The 19,909-nt window shown below is 43.9% G+C and overlaps 1 protein-coding gene across 3 annotated transcripts in view; it reads right to left on the bottom strand.

The window, feature by feature from the left end:
- The window catches only part of LOC110503043 (proteasome activator complex subunit 4B), a 97,662-nt gene that overhangs the window by 48,134 nt on the left and 29,619 nt on the right, over positions 1-19,909 (bottom strand). For all 3 annotated transcript variants that reach the window (XM_090217579.1, XM_036960897.2, XM_036960896.2), the window contains 10 exons: positions 19,420-19,606; positions 19,115-19,269; positions 12,985-13,135; positions 12,656-12,824; positions 12,414-12,481; positions 11,930-12,145; positions 7,458-7,615; positions 5,999-6,094; positions 5,822-5,877; positions 5,585-5,641 (listed from right to left, as the gene is read on the bottom strand). In XM_090217579.1, the coding sequence (XP_090073705.1) occupies positions 5,585-5,641; positions 5,822-5,877; positions 5,999-6,094; positions 7,458-7,615; positions 11,930-12,145; positions 12,414-12,481; positions 12,656-12,824; positions 12,985-13,135; positions 19,115-19,269; positions 19,420-19,606 (1,313 nt within the window). The remainder of the gene's footprint in view (positions 1-5,584; positions 5,642-5,821; positions 5,878-5,998; positions 6,095-7,457; positions 7,616-11,929; positions 12,146-12,413; positions 12,482-12,655; positions 12,825-12,984; positions 13,136-19,114; positions 19,270-19,419; positions 19,607-19,909) is intronic.

Below are 19,909 nucleotides of genomic sequence, written 5' to 3' on the forward strand. Positions count from 1 at the left end.
TTACACCTGGGCAGCTTTACACTGTTAGTTACACCTGGACAGCTTTACACTGTTAGTTACACCTGGGCAGCTTTACACTGTTAGTTACACCTGGACAGCTTTACACTGTTAGTTACACCTGGGCAGCTTTACACTGTTAGTTACACCTGGACAGCTTTACACTGTTAGTTACACCTTGACAGCTTTACACTGTTAGTTACACCTGGACAGCTTTACACTGTTAGTTACACCTGGGCAGCTTTACACTGTTAGTTACACCTGGACAGCTTTACACTGTTAGTTACACCTGGGCAGCTTTACATTGTTAGTTACACCTGGGCAGCTTTACACTGTTAGTTACACCTGGGCAGCTTTACACTGTTAGTTACACCTGGGCAGCTTTACACTGTTAGTTACACCTGGACAGCTTTACACTGTTAGTTACACCTGGACAGCTTTACACTGTTAGTTACACTTCGGCAGCTTTACACTGTTAGTTACACCTGGACAGCTTTACACTGTTAGTTACACCTGGGCAGCTTTACACTGTTAGTTACACCTGGGCAGCTTTACACTGTTAGTTACACCTGGGCAGCTTTACATTGTTAGTTACACCTGGGCAGCTTTACACTGTTAGTTACACCTGGACAGCTTTACACTGTTAGTTACACCTGGGCAGCTTTACACTGTTAGTTACACCTGGACAGCTTTACACTGTTAGTTACACCTGGGCAGCTTTACACTGTTAGTTACACCTGGGCAGCTTTACACTGTTAGTTACACCTGGACAGCTTTACACTGTTAGTTACACCTTGACAGCTTTACACTGTTAGTTACACCTGGACAGCTTTACACTGTTAGTTACACCTGGGCAGCTTTACACTGTTAGTTACACTTCGGCAGCTTTACACTGTTAGTTACACCTGGACAGCTTTACACTGTTAGTTACACCTGGACAGCTTTACACTGTTAGTTACACCTGGACAGCTTTACACTGTTAGTTACACCTGGACAGCTTTACACTGTTAGTTACACCTGGGCAGCTTTACACTGTTAGTTACACCTGGACAGCTTTACACTGTTAGTTACACCTGGGCAGCTTTACACTGTTAGTTACACCTGGACAGCTTTACACTGTTAGTTACACCTGGACAGCTTTACATTGTTAGTTACACCTGGACAGCTTTACACTGTTAGTTACACCTTGACAGCTTTACACTGTTAGTTACACCTGGACAGCTTTACACTGTTAGTTACACCTGGGCAGCTTTACACTGTTAGTTACACCTGGACAGCTTTACACTGTTAGTTACACTTCGGCAGCTTTACACTGTTAGTTACACCTTGACAGCTTTACACTGTTAGTTACACCTGGACAGCTTTACACTGTTAGTTACACCTGGGCAGCTTTACACTGTTAGTTACACCTGGGCAGCTTTACACTGTTAGTTACACCTGGGCAGCTTTACACTGTTAGTTACACCTGGACAGCTTTACACTGTTAGTTACACCTGGACAGCTTTACACTGTTAGTTACACCTGGGCAGCTTTACACTGTTAGTTACACCTGGGCAGCTTTACACTGTTAGTTACACCTGGACAGCTTTACACTGTTAGTTACACCTGGGCAGCTTTACACTGTTAGTTACACCTGGGCAGCTTTACACTGTTAGTTACACCTGGACAGCATTACACTGTTAGTTACACCTGGACAGCTTTACACTGTTAGTTACACCTGGACAGCTTTACACTGTTAGTTACACCTGGACAGCTTTACACTGTTAGTTACACCTGGACAGCTTTACACTGTTAGTTACACCTGGGCAGCTTTACACTGTTAGTTACACCTGGGCAGCTTTACACTGTTAGTTACACCTGGGCAGCTTTACACTGTTAGTTACACCTGGGCAGCTTTACACTGTTAGTTACACCTGGGCAGCTTTACACTGTTAGTTACACCTGGGCAGCTTTACACTGTTAGTTACACCTGGGCAGCTTTACACTGTTAGTTACACCTGGACAGCTTTACACTGTTAGTTACACCTGGGCAGCTTTACACTGTTAGTTACACCTGGGCAGCTTTACACTGTTAGTTACACCTGGACAGCTTTACACTGTTAGTTACACCTGGGCAGCTTTACACTGTTAGTTACACCTGGGCAGCTTTACACTGTTAGTTACACCTGGGCAGCTTTACACTGTTAGTTACACCTGGGCAGCTTTACACTGTTAGTTACACCTGGGCAGCTTTACACTGTTAGTTACAACTGGACAGCTTTACATTGTTAGTTACACCTGGGCAGCTTTACACTGTTAGTTACACCTGGGCAGCTTTACACTGTTAGTTACACCTGGGCAGCTTTACATTGTTAGTTACACCTGGGCAGCTTTACACTGTTAGTTACACCTGGACAGCTTTACACTGTTAGTTACACCTGGGCAGCTTTACACTGTTAGTTACACCTGGACAGCTTTACACTGTTAGTTACACCTGGGCAGCTTTACACTGTTAGTTACACCTGGACAGCTTTACACTGTTAGTTACACCTTGACAGCTTTACACTGTTAGTTACACCTGGACAGCTTTACACTGTTAGTTACACCTGGGCAGCTTTACACTGTTAGTTACACCTGGACAGCTTTACACTGTTAGTTACACCTGGGCAGCTTTACATTGTTAGTTACACCTGGGCAGCTTTACACTGTTAGTTACACCTGGGCAGCTTTACACTGTTAGTTACACCTGGGCAGCTTTACACTGTTAGTTACACCTGGACAGCTTTACACTGTTAGTTACACCTGGACAGCTTTACACTGTTAGTTACACTTCGGCAGCTTTACACTGTTAGTTACACCTGGACAGCTTTACACTGTTAGTTACACCTGGGCAGCTTTACACTGTTAGTTACACCTGGGCAGCTTTACACTGTTAGTTACACCTGGGCAGCTTTACATTGTTAGTTACACCTGGGCAGCTTTACACTGTTAGTTACACCTGGACAGCTTTACACTGTTAGTTACACCTGGGCAGCTTTACACTGTTAGTTACACCTGGACAGCTTTACACTGTTAGTTACACCTGGGCAGCTTTACACTGTTAGTTACACCTGGGCAGCTTTACACTGTTAGTTACACCTGGACAGCTTTACACTGTTAGTTACACCTTGACAGCTTTACACTGTTAGTTACACCTGGACAGCTTTACACTGTTAGTTACACCTGGGCAGCTTTACACTGTTAGTTACACTTCGGCAGCTTTACACTGTTAGTTACACCTGGACAGCTTTACACTGTTAGTTACACCTGGACAGCTTTACACTGTTAGTTACACCTGGACAGCTTTACACTGTTAGTTACACCTGGACAGCTTTACACTGTTAGTTACACCTGGACAGCTTTACACTGTTAGTTACACCTGGGCAGCTTTACATTGTTAGTTACACCTGGGCAGCTTTACACTGTTAGTTACACCTGGGCAGCTTTACACTGTTAGTTACACCTGGGCAGCTTTACATTGTTAGTTACACCTGGGCAGCTTTACACTGTTAGTTACACCTGGACAGCTTTACACTGTTAGTTACACCTGGGCAGCTTTACACTGTTAGTTACACCTGGACAGCTTTACACTGTTAGTTACACCTGGGCAGCTTTACACTGTTAGTTACACCTGGACAGCTTTACACTGTTAGTTACACCTTGACAGCTTTACACTGTTAGTTACACCTGGACAGCTTTACACTGTTAGTTACACCTGGGCAGCTTTACACTGTTAGTTACACCTGGACAGCTTTACACTGTTAGTTACACCTGGGCATCTTTACACTGTTAGTTACACCTGGACAGCTTTACACTGTTAGTTACACTTCGGCAGCTTTACACTGTTAGTTACACCTGGGCAGCTTTACACTGTTAGTTACACCTGGACAGCTTTACACTGTTAGTTACACCTGGGCAGCTTTACACTGTTAGTTACACCTGGGCAGCTTTACACTGTTAGTTACACCTGGGCAGCTTTACACTGTTAGTTACACCTGGACAGCTTTACACTGTTAGTTACACCTGGACAGCTTTACACTGTTAGTTACACCTGGACAGCTTTACATTGTTAGTTACACCTGGACAGCTTTACACTGTTAGTTACACCTTGACAGCTTTACACTGTTAGTTACACCTGGACAGCTTTACACTGTTAGTTACACCTGGGCAGCTTTACACTGTTAGTTACACCTGGACAGCTTTACACTGTTAGTTACACTTCGGCAGCTTTACACTGTTAGTTACACCTTGACAGCTTTACACTGTTAGTTACACCTGGACAGCTTTACACTGTTAGTTACACCTGGGCAGCTTTACACTGTTAGTTACACCTGGGCAGCTTTACACTGTTAGTTACACCTGGGCAGCTTTACACTGTTAGTTACACCTGGACAGCTTTACACTGTTAGTTACACCTTGACAGCTTTACACTGTTAGTTACACCTGGACAGCTTTACACTGTTAGTTACACCTGGGCAGCTTTACACTGTTAGTTACACTTCGGCAGCTTTACACTGTTAGTTACACCTGGACAGCTTTACACTGTTAGTTACACCTGGACAGCTTTACACTGTTAGTTACACCTGGACAGCTTTACACTGTTAGTTACACCTGGACAGCTTTACACTGTTAGTTACACCTGGACAGCTTTACACTGTTAGTTACACCTGGGCAGCTTTACATTGTTAGTTACACCTGGGCAGCTTTACACTGTTAGTTACACCTGGGCAGCTTTACACTGTTAGTTACACCTGGGCAGCTTTACATTGTTAGTTACACCTGGGCAGCTTTACACTGTTAGTTACACCTGGGCAGCTTTACACTGTTAGTTACACCTGGACAGCTTTACACTGTTAGTTACACTTCGGCAGCTTTACACTGTTAGTTACACCTGGACAGCTTTAGTTGTGGTTACAGACAGGAGGGAGGGTGGAGACAATATTAGTGTTGAGTTGTGGTTACAGACAGGGGGGAGGGAGGAGACACTATTGGGGTTGAGTTGTGGTTACAGACAGGAGGGAGGGAGGAGACACTGTTAGGGTTGAGTTGTGGTTACAGACAGGAGGGAGAGAGGAGGCACTATTAGGGTTGAGTTGTGGTTACAGACACAGGAGGGAGGGAGGGGACACTATTAGGGTTGAGACGTGGTTACAGACAGGAGGGAGAGAGGAGGCACTATTAGGGTTGAGTTGTGGTTACAGACAGGAGGGAGAGAGGAGACACTGTTAGGGTTGAGTTGTGGTTACAGACACAGGAGGGAGGGAGGAGACACTATTAGGGTTGAGTTGTGGTTACAGACAGGAGGGAGGGAGGAGACACTATTAGGGTTGAGTTGTGGTTACAGACAGGAGGGAGGGAGGGAGGAGACACTATTAGGGTTGAGTTGTGGTTACAGACAGGAGGGAGGGAGGAGACACTATTAGGGTTGAGTTGTGGTTACAGACAGGAGGGAGGGAGGGAGGAGACACTATTAGGGTTGAGTTGTGGTTACAGACAGGAGGGAGGGAGGAGACACTATTAGGGTTGAGTTGTGGTTACAGACAGGAGGGAGGGAGGAGACACTACTCACGTAGCAACTGCCTCATCACTCTACAGATAGCATCTCTGTAGTTCTCTCTGGACAAATCTGGAGGAGGAGAGAGAGTTGAGGTTTTACATAACAACATGCATGCAAACATGTCTCTGGAACAATAAAAATTGTCACCACAACAAGTGAGTGATGCCGCAAACTATGAAGGCTCAAGGACCATTTTGTCTGTTACCAAGGCCTCAGAATAATGAATATGAGCTAAAGCATGCAACTCACCATAGGACACTCCTGTGAAGAGGTTGGTCTCACCCAGATTTACCATGCTAGTAACCCTGACAGAGAAAGAGAGATTTCATAGTTAACACACACTGTAGTTAAACACTGACAACTATTGATGTAAAAAGGGCTTCATAAATACATTTCATTAATTAAGCTTGACTGTGTACTACTCACAGTTCTGTGATGGGCTCTCCTCGCAGCGGTGGAAACAGACTTCCTGCTCCGAGAAGGCAGTGCTGTACGATAGACAAACTCTGTAGGACGTCATCCCTGAAAAATGGGATTAGTTACATGCAGGGTCCACAACACTGACTACACATTATAAAGCAGAACGGAGTTGTGTTAAGTGGGGAGAACACGTTTGAAACGGAGTGAAAACACCTGAACTTGTCAAGAAGAAAATGGCACACGTGGACACTAGTTTGTTCTTAGATTAGTGTAGAGCACTTTTGCAGTCACAAAGCAAGCCAACATATAGTGCTCAGAATTCTTTTTAAACATGACTTTTTTTTCTTTTTTACACATTAACCTAATAAAACCAGTTGTGTATGAATGAGGTTCGTGCAGGAGGCCTAATACATTATCACAAAATAATGGCTATGTGCCTGGCCTGGTAATATTGTTATTCTCAGACCACGTTATATTTCAAAACTCAAGCTTTGATAACAAACTAGATCAGTTGGTGTACCTTTAGCGAGGCACAGCAAAGCAAGGCATTCGTCTCAGTGAAGGGAGTGAGAGAGCAGCAGCCTCTCACCTATGACCAGAGAAAGTTAAATATTCCTCTATATTAAAATAGACCAAACGAGGTGCTAATAATAATTCAAACGCAGGGCTATCGATACACTTGACTACTAATTCATTGCAGATGCAGCACGATTGGAAGTAGAGAGAAGAGTATTTTATGTATTGTAATAGTGGTGACAGTGCTGAATAAAAGTTTGACATGAACTCACTCTTAAAAACAGCAGCTCTTTGACAGTCTCCCTCTGGTAATAGTTTTAAAAGTTATTAAATCTCATGTAGGCCTGTATCAAACAATGCTGTAGTCGGGGTCATGGAAGCTGTAGGTAGGCATTTGAGCTATTCGATTGGCCAGAGCAGTAAGCACACTTGATTTAGCCACAGATCTCCAGGTCTGCTGGGTAGGCAGAGTTTGTCATTTCAGAGAAATTAAATGGTTGAAAATGGGAACACTTTGCCTACCAGGTGCAGCAGGGCTTCTGAATCAGGAGCACCTCCATCAACAGAGCAACACACAAACATAACCAACATAAAAGGAGCTCAAGCCTTTATCATTGGATTTTCTACAGAAATGTTTGGTGATTGACTAGGAATGCCTTGGAGATCACGATGACTTGGTGACCACTGATGTACAGCATCCTATCCTTACACCTGCACCAGTCTGCTCCAGACTTGTCGTGGTCTGTTTAATGTGCCTTCACCTGGCAATCCCCTGGGTCCTAACTATTCATTAGGGCATATCGTAGCAAAACGTTTCGCAAATTAAAACAAAAATGTGTGTTTCTTATTGGACAAGTTTAGGTAGTCTTACAGTCCGTTTTCTTCTGTTTGATAACTGATGAATAGGACCCTCTTACTGCCTTCACACAGTCTGTTTGCCCCCCCTCACCTGGTCATGTCCCGTTCCCCCTGGGCGTATCTCTGCAGCCGCAGCAGCTCTGGCTGTAAGATCAGGTCCAGAACATAGAACACAAATCTGGTCTCCTCCACACTGGGGACGTGCCACTGGATGTGAAGGTTCCACAGGTCCCCCGGACGACCCCAGTCCTGGACAGAGGGGGAGAAGGTTGAGATCAATATATAATTGTCACACCCTGACCATAGTTTGCTTTGTATGTTTCTATGTTTTGTTTGGTCAGGGAGTGATCTGAGTGGGCATTCTATGTTGTGTGTCTAGTTTGTCTGTTTCTGTGTTTGGCCTGATATGGTTCTCAATCAAAGGCAGGTGTTAGTCATCGTCTCTGATTGGGAACCATATTTAGGTAGCCTGTTTGGTGTTGGGTTTTGTCTCCTGTGTCAGTGTTTGTACCACACGGGACTGGTTTCGGGTTTTCACATTTATTGTTTTGTAGTTTGTTCATGTATAGTTTTCCTTATTAAAAAAACATGAACTTCAACCACGCTGCGTATTGGTTCGCCTCTCCTTCGACGGAAGAAAACCGTTACAATAATAATATATAATAATATATACACTACTGGTCAAAAGTTTTTGAACACCCCCATTTTTCCAGTTTTTATTGAAATTTAAGCAGTTCAAGTCCAGTGAATAACCTGAAAATGGGAAAGGTAAGCAGTAAACTACCAGAGGTAAACAATTATATATATATATTTTTTTTATTTTTTTTAAGAATCTAGGTTACCAAAAACTGAAAAATAATGTATTTTTCAGAGTTAAAAAAAAGGCCTTTTCAGGGAACAAGTAATGGGTTAACAACTTATAGCTGTTCCGCAGCAATGGAAGTAAATTAAGCCTCAAAACTTTGGTTGATTACTTACAAACCCTCTGTCTGTTGTCGTAGCAGAATCAGAATTAGTTAGGTAACATTGATAAATAAGATGTTTTATCTACTTTCATAAAATATGCTTATGTGGAAAAAGTCACTTGGGGCCCAGAGAGGGGAGAGGTCAGGCTTGTCTTTTATCTGTCTGGTAATATGCAGAATATCAGAAAGGGAGAAGTCAGAATTGAACAGTGTCTTCCAATATATCAGTTAAACCATGTGAAGGGCTCCACAATGCCTGTGTGCCAGTCACTCCCCTCTGTGAGCTTGTCCAGGAGGGAGTGTATTTGAGATGGGTGTATCTAGAATTGACAATTGATATATGCCATTGGATGAGGTAATGTTTTGGTAATAGGAAGTACCAAGAATGAAAAGTAGAACCTCGTCTTAGAGAGCAAACTGAACAATAATTTATAGCTAATGCTATCTGGCTATGGGATACTCCTCTTTCAGGCACAAGGCCATTTGTGAAGTTTCTAAGATCTGTGGTTCGTCATTGTGAGTTGAGAGGGGTGTATCTTGGCTATAAAAGATGAAGTATTATTTTGTAAGCACTCTCAGAATTCATTTATAGACACTGAATTGATCTGAGAGTCAAGGGACTATGGTGAAGCTCATATTATTAAAATATGAAGTTTAAAGTATAACTCTGACTTGTGTGTGGTTTGTAAACTCTCCTTTTACTTAGTAATACAGGAAATTACCACGACACTGTATAAAAGCAGTGTTGGAACAGACTGTTACTACAACCTCTTAAGCATTATTTGGACAGTATTGTACTGCAGGAAGTAGTATATTGCTATTAAAATGGTGAGAAAAAAGGCAATTAACAAAGGCAGACAGACCGACCGTTTATAACCCTTAAAAGTGTAGGTCTTTCCTTTAGAGAAATTGCAAAGAAAGCCAAGGTGTCAGTGAGTACAGTTTCCTACACCATCAAAAGGCACTTGGAAACTGGATCAATACATGCTAGAGAATCACCTTTGCCAGCGATTACAGCTGTGAGTCTTTTTGGGTAAATCTATGAGCTTTGCACACCTGGGTTGTACAATATTTGCACATTCTTTTAAAAATTATTCAAGCTTTGATAAGTTCGTTGTTGATCATTGCTAGCCAGCCATTTTAAGGTTTTCAAGGTGATTTAAGTCAAACTGTAACTAGGCCCCTGTTGGGATGTGCTAAACTTTGAACATTGAGATAGGACATGAAAGAGACTGGGTTATGTTAGAAGTTAATGGTTCTCAGAAGAAGGCTTTGGAAGGTGTTTGATGGAGGAGAGGAGAATGATGTGTTGATTACAGGGGAGACAGATGGATATTGTGTATTTGATGAAAGAGGGGTTGAGGTCAGGAGGTGAGGACAGATTCTCTTAAGAGCAGTTATTTCCTTTCATATCGATGAAGGGAAGTGAACAAGTGCACACTTCGGGAGAAAGGAGAGATCATGAGATGAAATCCCTCTCAAGGACCTTCCATAGAGAGGGATAGAAGGCGCACTTGTCACAAAATCCTGTCATGGCATGAGTGGCACCATGGAGGGATATCAACATGTAAAGGGACTTCCTATAGGCAAAGATGGGAGGTGTACCCTCAATCTATCTCCGTGGGCCCTTCTCATTGACTATGCGGACAGGAGTATACTATAGGGTGTTCACCTATACAACTATTCATTCATTCAAGGTTTATACAAAATATCCATTCAACAGAGAATTGCGCCCAAAAAACAATATTCCAAACCCCATGCCTCTACCATATATTTCTGCCCCTGAACAGGCAGTTAACCCACTGTTCCTAGGCCGTCATTGAAAATAAGAATGTGTTCTTAACTGACTTGCCTAGTTAAATAAAGGTAAAAATTAAAATAATATATGGTTCAAAAGTTAAATGATTTACTCTGAGAATGTAGCATGTATAGATGGAATGGAATGTCATCTCTGCTTCATAGAACTCTGTGGCGTTGCTTCGTGGCAGAATAGCGCTAACTTCGAACACCAACTGACAAGCTAACTAGTGGCTGCAGGTTCGTGAGTGAAAACATGGTATTTTTCTAAATGACATCTGCAGAATACAAAACAGGGACGAAATATATATTTTATTTACAAAATTAACAGACCGAATTCCAATATTCACCCTCCACTAAGACAATCAGATCCTGTTTTCATGGTGTATGGGTCTTTCCCTCGAATCGCAATAGAAACAGCCCCTCTCAATGTAGATTTATCGCCAATATAGCCAAAGAAAATCAAGGATATGGAGATTAAATGACGAGAGGATCAAGCTTATTTTGATTGGTCCAACCAGCGGAAACACCTCCAAATGGTACCACCTCCCAACGCAAAATATGGAAGAGATGCAACCAAGAGCAGCAGAGTCTAAACTAGCTATGGTCACAGCAAATTAACAGTTTTATTTCATCAACAATGTCAAGTACAAGTATATTAAGGTTATAATATTGTAGAAAAAAATCGAAAAGATTAATTCAATGTGATTTATAATGACATGGGGCCAAAAAAAACTAATGTTTTGACAAATTCTGTAGCACCCTCTTGAATTGACCTGTTTTTCCTCTACATTGTAGAGCCATGAGTAAACATCCTACACACTTTCTATCACAAGGTCCAGAGTGGCTGGTGAGTGATCAGACCAATCAGGAAGAGATCACGTAAAAAGTAATAAAAGTAACACAATTTATGATAGAAATGGGACAGAAGCACTCTACAATCGTCATTGTTTGGGGTCTGTCTTGGTTATAAAAAGTTATTCGCACTAAAGAGAATGTTGTAGAAATTTGGTAGGCAGCAATTTAGAGAACGTACAACTAAAAGTAAAGTTCTGAACCTTGTGGGTAGGTAGGTAGTCCTATATGGGCTGCTGAAAGCTTCCTGGTACACTGCAGTTCTCTGTGGGGAAGGTGAGGGCTATAGAACCCCTAACACCAACCTCTACAAACCCCTAACACCAACCTTAGTACCTCTAACCCTGTACGTACCTTGATGGGCAGGTAATCCTGTGTGGGCTGCTGAAAGCTTCCTGGTACACTGCAGTTCTCTGTGGGGAAGGTGAGGGCTATATAACCCCTAACACCAACCTCTACAAACCCCTAACACCAACCTTAGTACCTCTAACCCTGTACGTACCTTGATGGGCAGGTAATCCTGTGTGGGCTGTTGAAAGCCACCTGGTACACTGCAGTTCTCTGTGGGGAAGGTGAGGGCTATATAACCCCTAACACCAACCTCTACAAACCCCTAACACCAACCTTAGTACCTCTAACCCTGTACGTACCTTGATGGGCAGGTAATCCTGTGTGGGCTGCTGAAAGCTTCCTGGTACACTGCAGTTCTCTGTGGGGAAGGTGAGGGCTATAGAACCCCTAACACCAACCTCTACAAACCCCTAACACCAACCTTAGTACCTCTAACCCTGTACGTACCTTGATGGGCAGGTAATCCTGTGTGGGCTGCTGAAAGCTTCCTGGTACACTGCAGTACTCTGTGGGGAAGGTGAGGGCTATAGAGCCCCTAATACCAACCTCTACAAACTCCTAACACCAACCGTAGTACCTCTAACCCTGTACGTACCTTGATGGGCAGGTAGTCCTGTGTGGGCTGCTGAAAGCTTCCTGGTACACTGCAGTACTCTGTTGGGTAGATGAGAGCTGTAGACCTCAGGATATGATGCAGCAGGTTACAGGCCAGGGTGTAGCCCTGTTTACACTTTAGATGGAGGGTCAGCTGCAGGATCTGAACCAGCTGGGTGCTGTAGGGGAGGATCTTGTCCCCGTCCACACGAGTCACCTGGGGAGGACAAGGAGACAACAGGAGGGAAGGAGGGTTAGGAGAGAACATACAGGCCCACCCTGTGTTCTGTTCATTAAGGCACACAAAGGAAAACGTTTGAAAACATTTGCAACAGAAAATAAAAAATGAACTTTCTTATTGGACAACTTTATGTAAGTAACTCCCCCGTTTCAAAAGTGTTTTCCTGTTTGGTGTCTAGTCTACTGAGAGGTGAAGGGAACAAGGGAATGTTTCAGTCAGTATGGATGCAGGATGATGACCTCACCTCTGACAGTAGCTGAAGGTTCCATAGTAACTCCTTATCCAGTTCCTCCTCACTCAACACCTCCTCATCTGGAAATCAACAACCAAGAAACGATCCATTGATTCCCACTTCTCCCCAACTCTAACCCCACCATATCAGAATCAACAACAGTCTCAAATTAAGACCAAATCCAGATTGGCTTTATAGCCCTCCACTCCAACAGAACACATCCAGAACACATGTCCAGCTTAGTGAGCACTTACTGACAGTGAGCTGGTTTATGGCATTGCAGCAGTGTGGTACCAAAAGCTTCAAAGACTGAGCAGGGTGAACCTTGGAGGCTGCTCTGCACATGTCAGCCACCATCCTGCCAGCCACACGAGTCTCAAAGATGTTGGTGGTGGCAAAGATGAAGACCTTCTCCAGAGCCACCTGAACAACACAAATGAACCAAAGGATATATTCACATCATCACATGCATGTACAGTGGCGTCGGGAAAGTATTCAGACCCCTTGACCTTTTCCACATGGTGGTACTTTAAAGGACACACACAGTGAGAAAGGTGTAGGTATACAGTGAGTTGTGGCCTACCTTGAAGATGTCTATAGAGCACTGTGTGAGGATGGTGCTGAAGGTTGAAGACAGTCCCAGCTCCACCAGGCTCTCCAAATGGGTCATCTTCTCAGTCTCGGTCTCCTCTCTGGTCTGCTCTAGAGTACTGCTGTCTATCAGGGCAAAACACCTGGGGGCAGATTCACAAAACATTACTTAGAAAAAAACGTAAGAAGTTTAAGGGAAAAAAAAGAAGAAGTTCATTAGATAAGTAAGTAAGTTCAATTGGTCAAAATGTTCTTAGGAATTCAATGTTTTCTTATGAACTTTATAAATATCTTCTTATGTTGCATTGACATTAGTGACGTGTTTGAAACCAATAAATAAGCCGAAGTGACAGGGATGATAGGATTTGGCCCACTATAATAAAGCTATATTTCCATTTTATTACATTTATCTGCACCATGTTTCAATATTTTTTTTTGTAGTCGGCTTGTGAACCCTTCATAAACAAAAACAAACGTTATTTGTTCACACATTATAGCCATCAGACTAGCTATATCAAAAACTAAAATGGATAATCAAGGAAAGCACAATAAAACTTCAGCAAACAAGAGTTTGAAGTGATGGTGGAGGAAATAGCAGCCAGGAAAAGGTTGTTGTTGGGAGACTTGAAAACTGAAGGGTCACGGCAGAGAGAGAGGATGGGTGAGACTGGCTGAGACAAGGGACAGTTTCTGCCGACGGGGGTATGGCAAGGGACAGTGTCTGTCGACGGGGGTATGGCAAGAGACAGTGTCTGTCGACGGGGGTATGACAAGAGACAGTGTCTGTCGACGGGGGTATGACAAGAGACAGTGTCTGTCGACGGGGGTATGGCAAGGGACAGTGTCTGTCGACGGGGGTATGGTAAGAGACAGTGTCTGTCGACGGGGGTATGACAAGAGACAGTGTCTGTCGACGGGGGTATGACAAGAGACAGTGTCTGTCGACGGGGGTTTGACAAGAGACAGTGTCTGTCGACGGGGGTGTGACAAGAGACAGTGTCTGTCGACGGGGGTGTGACAAGAGACAGTGTCTGTCGACGGGGGTGTGACAAGAGGCAGTGTCTGTCGACGGGGGTGTGACAAGAGGCAGTGTCTGTCGACGGGGGTATGACAAGAGACAGTGTCTGTCGACGGGGGTATGACAAGAGACCGTGTCTGTCGACGGGGGTATGACAAGAGACAGTGTCTGTCGACGGGGGTATGACAAGAGACAGTGTCTGTCGACGGGGGTTTGACAAGAGACAGTGTCTGTCGACGGGGGTGTGACAAGAGACAGTGTCTGTCGACGGGGGTGTGACAAGAGACAGTGTCTGTCGACGGGGGTGTGACAAGAGACAGTGTCTGTCGACGGGGGTGTGACAAGAGACAGTGTCTGTCGACGGGGGTGTGACAAGAGACAGTGTCTGCCGACGGGGGTATGACAAGAGACAGTGTCTGTCGACGGGGGTATGACAAGAGACAGTGTCTGTCGACGGGGGTATGACAAGAGACAGTGTCTGTCGACGGGGGTATGACAAGAGACAGTGTCTGTCGACGGGGGTATGACAAGAGACAGTGTCTGTCGACGGGGGTATGGCAAGGGACAGTGACTGCCGCCGTAAAAAGATAGTGGTCTGACATCAAGTGGGCTGCTAAAAAGAAGGGAGCTGAGAGACCATTCATATGGACCAGCTGGAGAAGGTGGGCAACCAGTAAGTTGGGCAACCGGTAAGTTGGGTAGCTACGTTAGCTAGCTAACGTGTAACAACATTATAGCCAACATAGCTAACGACGTTAACATCAGCCAAGTTCTTCTTTGAGAATTGATGCGCTAACACTAGCTATTTAACAATATATTACAATATTCTAGAAGTGTTAACTAGCTAGCTAGATAATGCAGGTTTAATTCGTTTTCTTGCTATAGTTAAATGTTTGTTAGCAAAGTACATTTCCAAGAAGAAATCCTAAAACATTATTTTCAAGAATCCCATTTCTTCTTAGCGCAGACCAGATCGCAGACACCACCGCACGCGCACACTAGGGTTGAACATTTTGTGGAATATTCAGAGCTGGAAATGGGAATATATGGGAAATAAACTCAGCACAAAAAAGAAACGTCCCTTTTTCAGGACCCTGTCTTTCAAAGATTATTAGTAAAAATCCAAATAACTTCACAGATCTTCATTGTAAAGGGTTTAAACACTGTTTCCCATGCTTGTTCAATGAACCAAACAATTAATGAACATGCACCTGTGGAACGGTCGTTAATATACTAACAGCTTACAGATGGTAGGCAATTAAGGTCACAATTATGAAAACGTAGGACACTAAAGAGTCCTTTCTACTGACTCTGAAAAAACACCAAAGAAAGATGCCCAGGGTCCTTGCTCATCTGCGTGTATGCGCATTAGGCATGCTGCAAGGAGGCATGAGGACTGCAGATGTGGCCAGGTCAATAAATTGCAATGTCCGTACTGTGAGACGCCTAAGACAGGGAGACAGGACGGACAATTGATCGTCCTCGCAGTGGCAGACCACGTGTAACAACACCTGCACAGGATCGGTACATCCGAACATCACACCAGTGGGACAGGTACAGGATGGCAACAACAACTGCCCGAGTTACACCAAGAACGCACAATCCCTCCATCAGTGCTCAGACTGTCCGCAATAGGCTGAGAAAGGCTGGACTGAGGTCTTGTAGGCCTGTTGTAAGGCAGGTCCTCACCAGACATCAATGGCAACAATGTCACCTATGGGCATAAACCCACCGTCGCTGGACCAGACAGGACTGGCAAAAAGTGCTCTTCACTGACGAGTCGTGGTTTTGTCTCACCAGGAGTGATGGTGGGATTCGCGTTTATTGTCGAATGAATGAGAGTTACACCGAGGCCTGTACTCTGGAGCCAGGTCGAATTTGGATGTGGAGGGTCCGTCATGGTCTGGGGCGGTGTGTCACAGCATCATCGGACTGAGCTTGTTGTCATTGCAGGCAATCTCAACGATGTACATTACAGGGAAGACATCCTCCTCCCTCATGTGGTACCCTTCCTGCAGGCTCATCCTGACATGACCCTGCAGCATGCCAATGCCACCAGCCATACTGCTCGTTCTGTGCATGATTTCCTGTAAGACAGGAATGTCACGTGTTCTGTCATGGCCAGCAAAGAGCCCGGATCTCAATCTCATTGAGCATGTCTGGGACCTGTTGGATCGGAGGGTGAGGGCTAGGGCCATTCCCCCCAGAAATGTCCGGGAACTTGCAGGTGCCTTGGTGGAAGAGTGGGGTAACATCTCACAGCAAGAACTGGCAAATCTGGTGCTGTCCATGAGGTGGAGATGCACTGCAGTACTTAATGCAGCTGGTGGCCACACCAGATACTGACTGTTACTTTTGATTTTGACCTTTGTTCAGGGACACATTCTTCCATTTCTGTTAGTCACATGTCTGTGGAACTTGTTCAGTTTATGTCTCAGTTGTTGAATCTTGTTATGTTCATACAAATATTTACACATGTTAAATTTGATGAAAATAAACACAGTTGACAGTGAGAGGACGTTTCTTTTTTTGCTGAGTTTTATATGGGAATTAACAGAAATATATGCAAATTTATATTAATACCGTTTAAATGTAGATGTTCGTTGCATTGGATATATTTACCATTTCATATGGAGACCGAAACAATACCATTTTACCTGATCATAAGTACACAATTGCAAATTACTAAATCCTTCCAACAGAAAAAAAAAAACATTTAGTATTGATTTGAACTTCAATTAAATGAGTTGACTCTTCACATGGGATGATTTCACTGAACAACAAAAGAAAGGGATATTGAATGATCCATGGCATCTCCCAAAAACATTTTCAGCATACATCTGTAAAATAATAGTCTAGAAACTAAAGCTTTGGTTGTCTTTTTCTCAGGCGTCCATGTCTTGTCCCTGGACCTCCTCAATGTCCACCTCTTGAAAATCAGACTGAGGCCTCATCTTCACTGTCACCTTCCAAGCTTGTTGAGGGTGGCTTGTTGTCAGGCTCAAAAAGCCTCAATTTGCCCAGATGGCCACCAATTTTTGAACCCTTGTATTGGTCAGCCTGTCGCGTGCTTTGGTGATTGTGTTCCCAAACAAGGACCAGTTACTTTCGACAGACTGCCAAGAACCTTGCCCTCATCCAGGCCAAGGTGGCGAGACACGGTAGTGATGACACCAAAGGCTTAGTTGATCTCTGCACCAGACAGGATGCTCTTGCCAGCATACTTGGGGTCCAACATGTACGCTGCGGCGTGTATGGGCTTCAGGCAGAAGTCTTCAGGCTTTTTGATGTATTTCAGAACTACAGTTTCCTCTGCTTGGAGCAACAGTGAAGTGGGCAGGGCAGTACAGATTTCTTCTCTTACATCTGCAAGCAGAGTCTGAACATCAGACAGCATGGCATTGTCTCCCTCAATCCGTGCAATGGCTACTGCTATAGATTTCAGGAGTTTCAGGCTGCTTACCATTCTCCCAAAATACATAATCCAGGAGGATCCTCTTGATGGGGCCGTCCATATCGGCAGACTGTGATATGGCCATTTCTTGGAGAGACTCATTCCCCCCCCCCAGGAGACTGTCAAACATGATGATAACACCATCCCAACGGGTGTTGCTGGGAAGCTTCAATGTGGTGCTCTTATTCTTCTCACTTTGCTTGATGAGGTAGATTGCTGCTATAACTTGATGACCCTTCACATACCTACCATTTCCTTGGCTCTCTTGTAGAGTGTATCCATTATCTTCAGTGCCATGATGTCCTTGAGGAGCAAATTCAATACATGAGCAGCACAGCCAAAGGGTGTGATGTGAGGGTAGGACTCCTGCACTTTAGACCAAACAGCCTTCATGTTCGCTGCATTGTCTGTCACCAGTGCAAATACCTTCTGTGGTCCAAGGTCATTGATGACTGCCTTCAGCTCATCTGCAATGTAGAGACCAGTGTGTGCGTGTTGTCCCCTGTGTCTGTACTCTTGTAGAATACTGGTTGAGGGGTGGAGATGATGTAGTTAATTATTCCTTGCCCACAAACATTCAACCACCCATTAGAGATGATTGGAATACAGTCTGCTTTCTCTATGATTTGCTTGACCTTCACTTGAACTCTGCATCCAGCAAATCAGTAGATAATGCATGTCTGGTTAGAGGGGTGATTGCCTCTGAGCATCAGAGGTGAACCAGTTGCATCCCCAGCTCGAGCAAGACATTCATCAGCATTTCTCTGACTACGTTCCTCCATTGAGTCAAAACACGTCTGATTCCGGGACGACCATAAGTTGTTGCTATCGATAAGGTGTCTGATTCATCATTTTTCACTTCGAATAGAAGTAGAAGGACTTTTGTCAGAGGTTGCTTGTTGTGAGCGCTGAGGGAACTTTCTAAAATTGGCCAGATGATTCTGTATTTGCAAATGTACACAGCTTTTCCTTCTACATTAGCTGCAGTGAAATATCTCCACACATCAGATAGTGCCTGTGGCATTTTTCTGTAAAGATAAGAAAATATATTGTAAAAAAATATATATACACAATTCCATGTACAGAGCAATAGTTAACCAGTTAAACAACTCCTTTGTAAGATACATGTTTTAGTGAAACATGTATCATAAATGTATCACAACTATCATAAATTGTTAAGTTAGAAATAATTTAAACACACTTTGGTGTAGGCTACTATTTTCTTCTTAACAAAAATATCATGTCATAAAATATATTCACCCCACCTAGTACTGTAATCAAAACTTACCAGAAAGCATGTAGTCCTTGGCTCAGTGTAGTAGTGTAGGCTCAATAGCATCTCTTTAGTGTGCAAGATCTTGAGAATCAGCTGCACATGTGATGGAAGAATGCACTGTGCATGCAAAGGGTTGCAATTCCATTGAATTGGGGATAGATTAACCAAAATGTGCCACAAGACCTTGAATTGCCGTATGCGTATCCCACAAAACAAGGTTCACTGTTATAAGCTAACTTTATTGATGAATTTAAGCAAAATTCCCCAAATTCCAGGGCTTAACTTCCCATGGAAAATTCCGGAAATTTATCGTAAAGTTTCCAATCCTTTGCAACCCTACCTGAGTCCTATATTGACTTCCTCCATACTCATACCTGTCCATGAACTGAAGAACAAAGTCCTCAAACTCTGCCGAGGCTGAGCACATCTCTCTCTCCACCGCTGTCAGGTCGCTCCTTTCATGAACAGCAGAGGAACAGTCCACCAAAGGCACAAGAGTAACAAACGTAGCAATGAATTGGAATGTTATCTGCAGAAAGGAGGGAGAGCACACTTAGCCTTGCAACACACACAGAAACAACTTCCAAATTGATGACAATATCTTTACCCAAGCAACCCCAGTGTAGGAGGAGGGTGGGAGGCCTACAAGAGCTTATTATCATTGAACTCTATTACCCACCATGCACTTGCTGAAGTCATTGGGGTCAACACCGGGCAGAGCCCTCATGAGGAGGGGCAGCATGTGTGTGGGGCCCTCAGGGAAGCGCTGCCCCCCAGACACCAGGCTGCGAGCCACGCCGATCATACAGCTCAGGGTGGCAGTCAGCTGGTGGGGTTCTGTCAGGGTCTCCATAGCAGGGTAGGTTCTATAGAGGAAGACCAGATAAATTAGTGCTGGGCCATATATCCTATCTTACGGTATACTGGTATGGATCCACATGCCGGTATGGATCTTTTTAATAGTCTTTAACAGCATAATAAAGAAAAAGTTCAACTTAATGGACTACTTTGCTGTCAGGTTTGTCCTAGCTTGGTTGAGTGGAAATCCATCAGCATGGAGAAAGCCTGCTAAAGCCACTTAGGATTCACTTGACATCCTAGGGTCATTCATTACTTAGAAAATTATGAACTTAGATTTTTCATCAACATAAAATACCAGTGGTGGAAAA

Source organism: Oncorhynchus mykiss, chromosome 23, assembly GCF_057628025.1.
Source record: "Oncorhynchus mykiss isolate SJ-2025 chromosome 23, ASM5762802v1, whole genome shotgun sequence".
Taxonomy (NCBI): domain Eukaryota; kingdom Metazoa; phylum Chordata; class Actinopteri; order Salmoniformes; family Salmonidae; genus Oncorhynchus; species Oncorhynchus mykiss.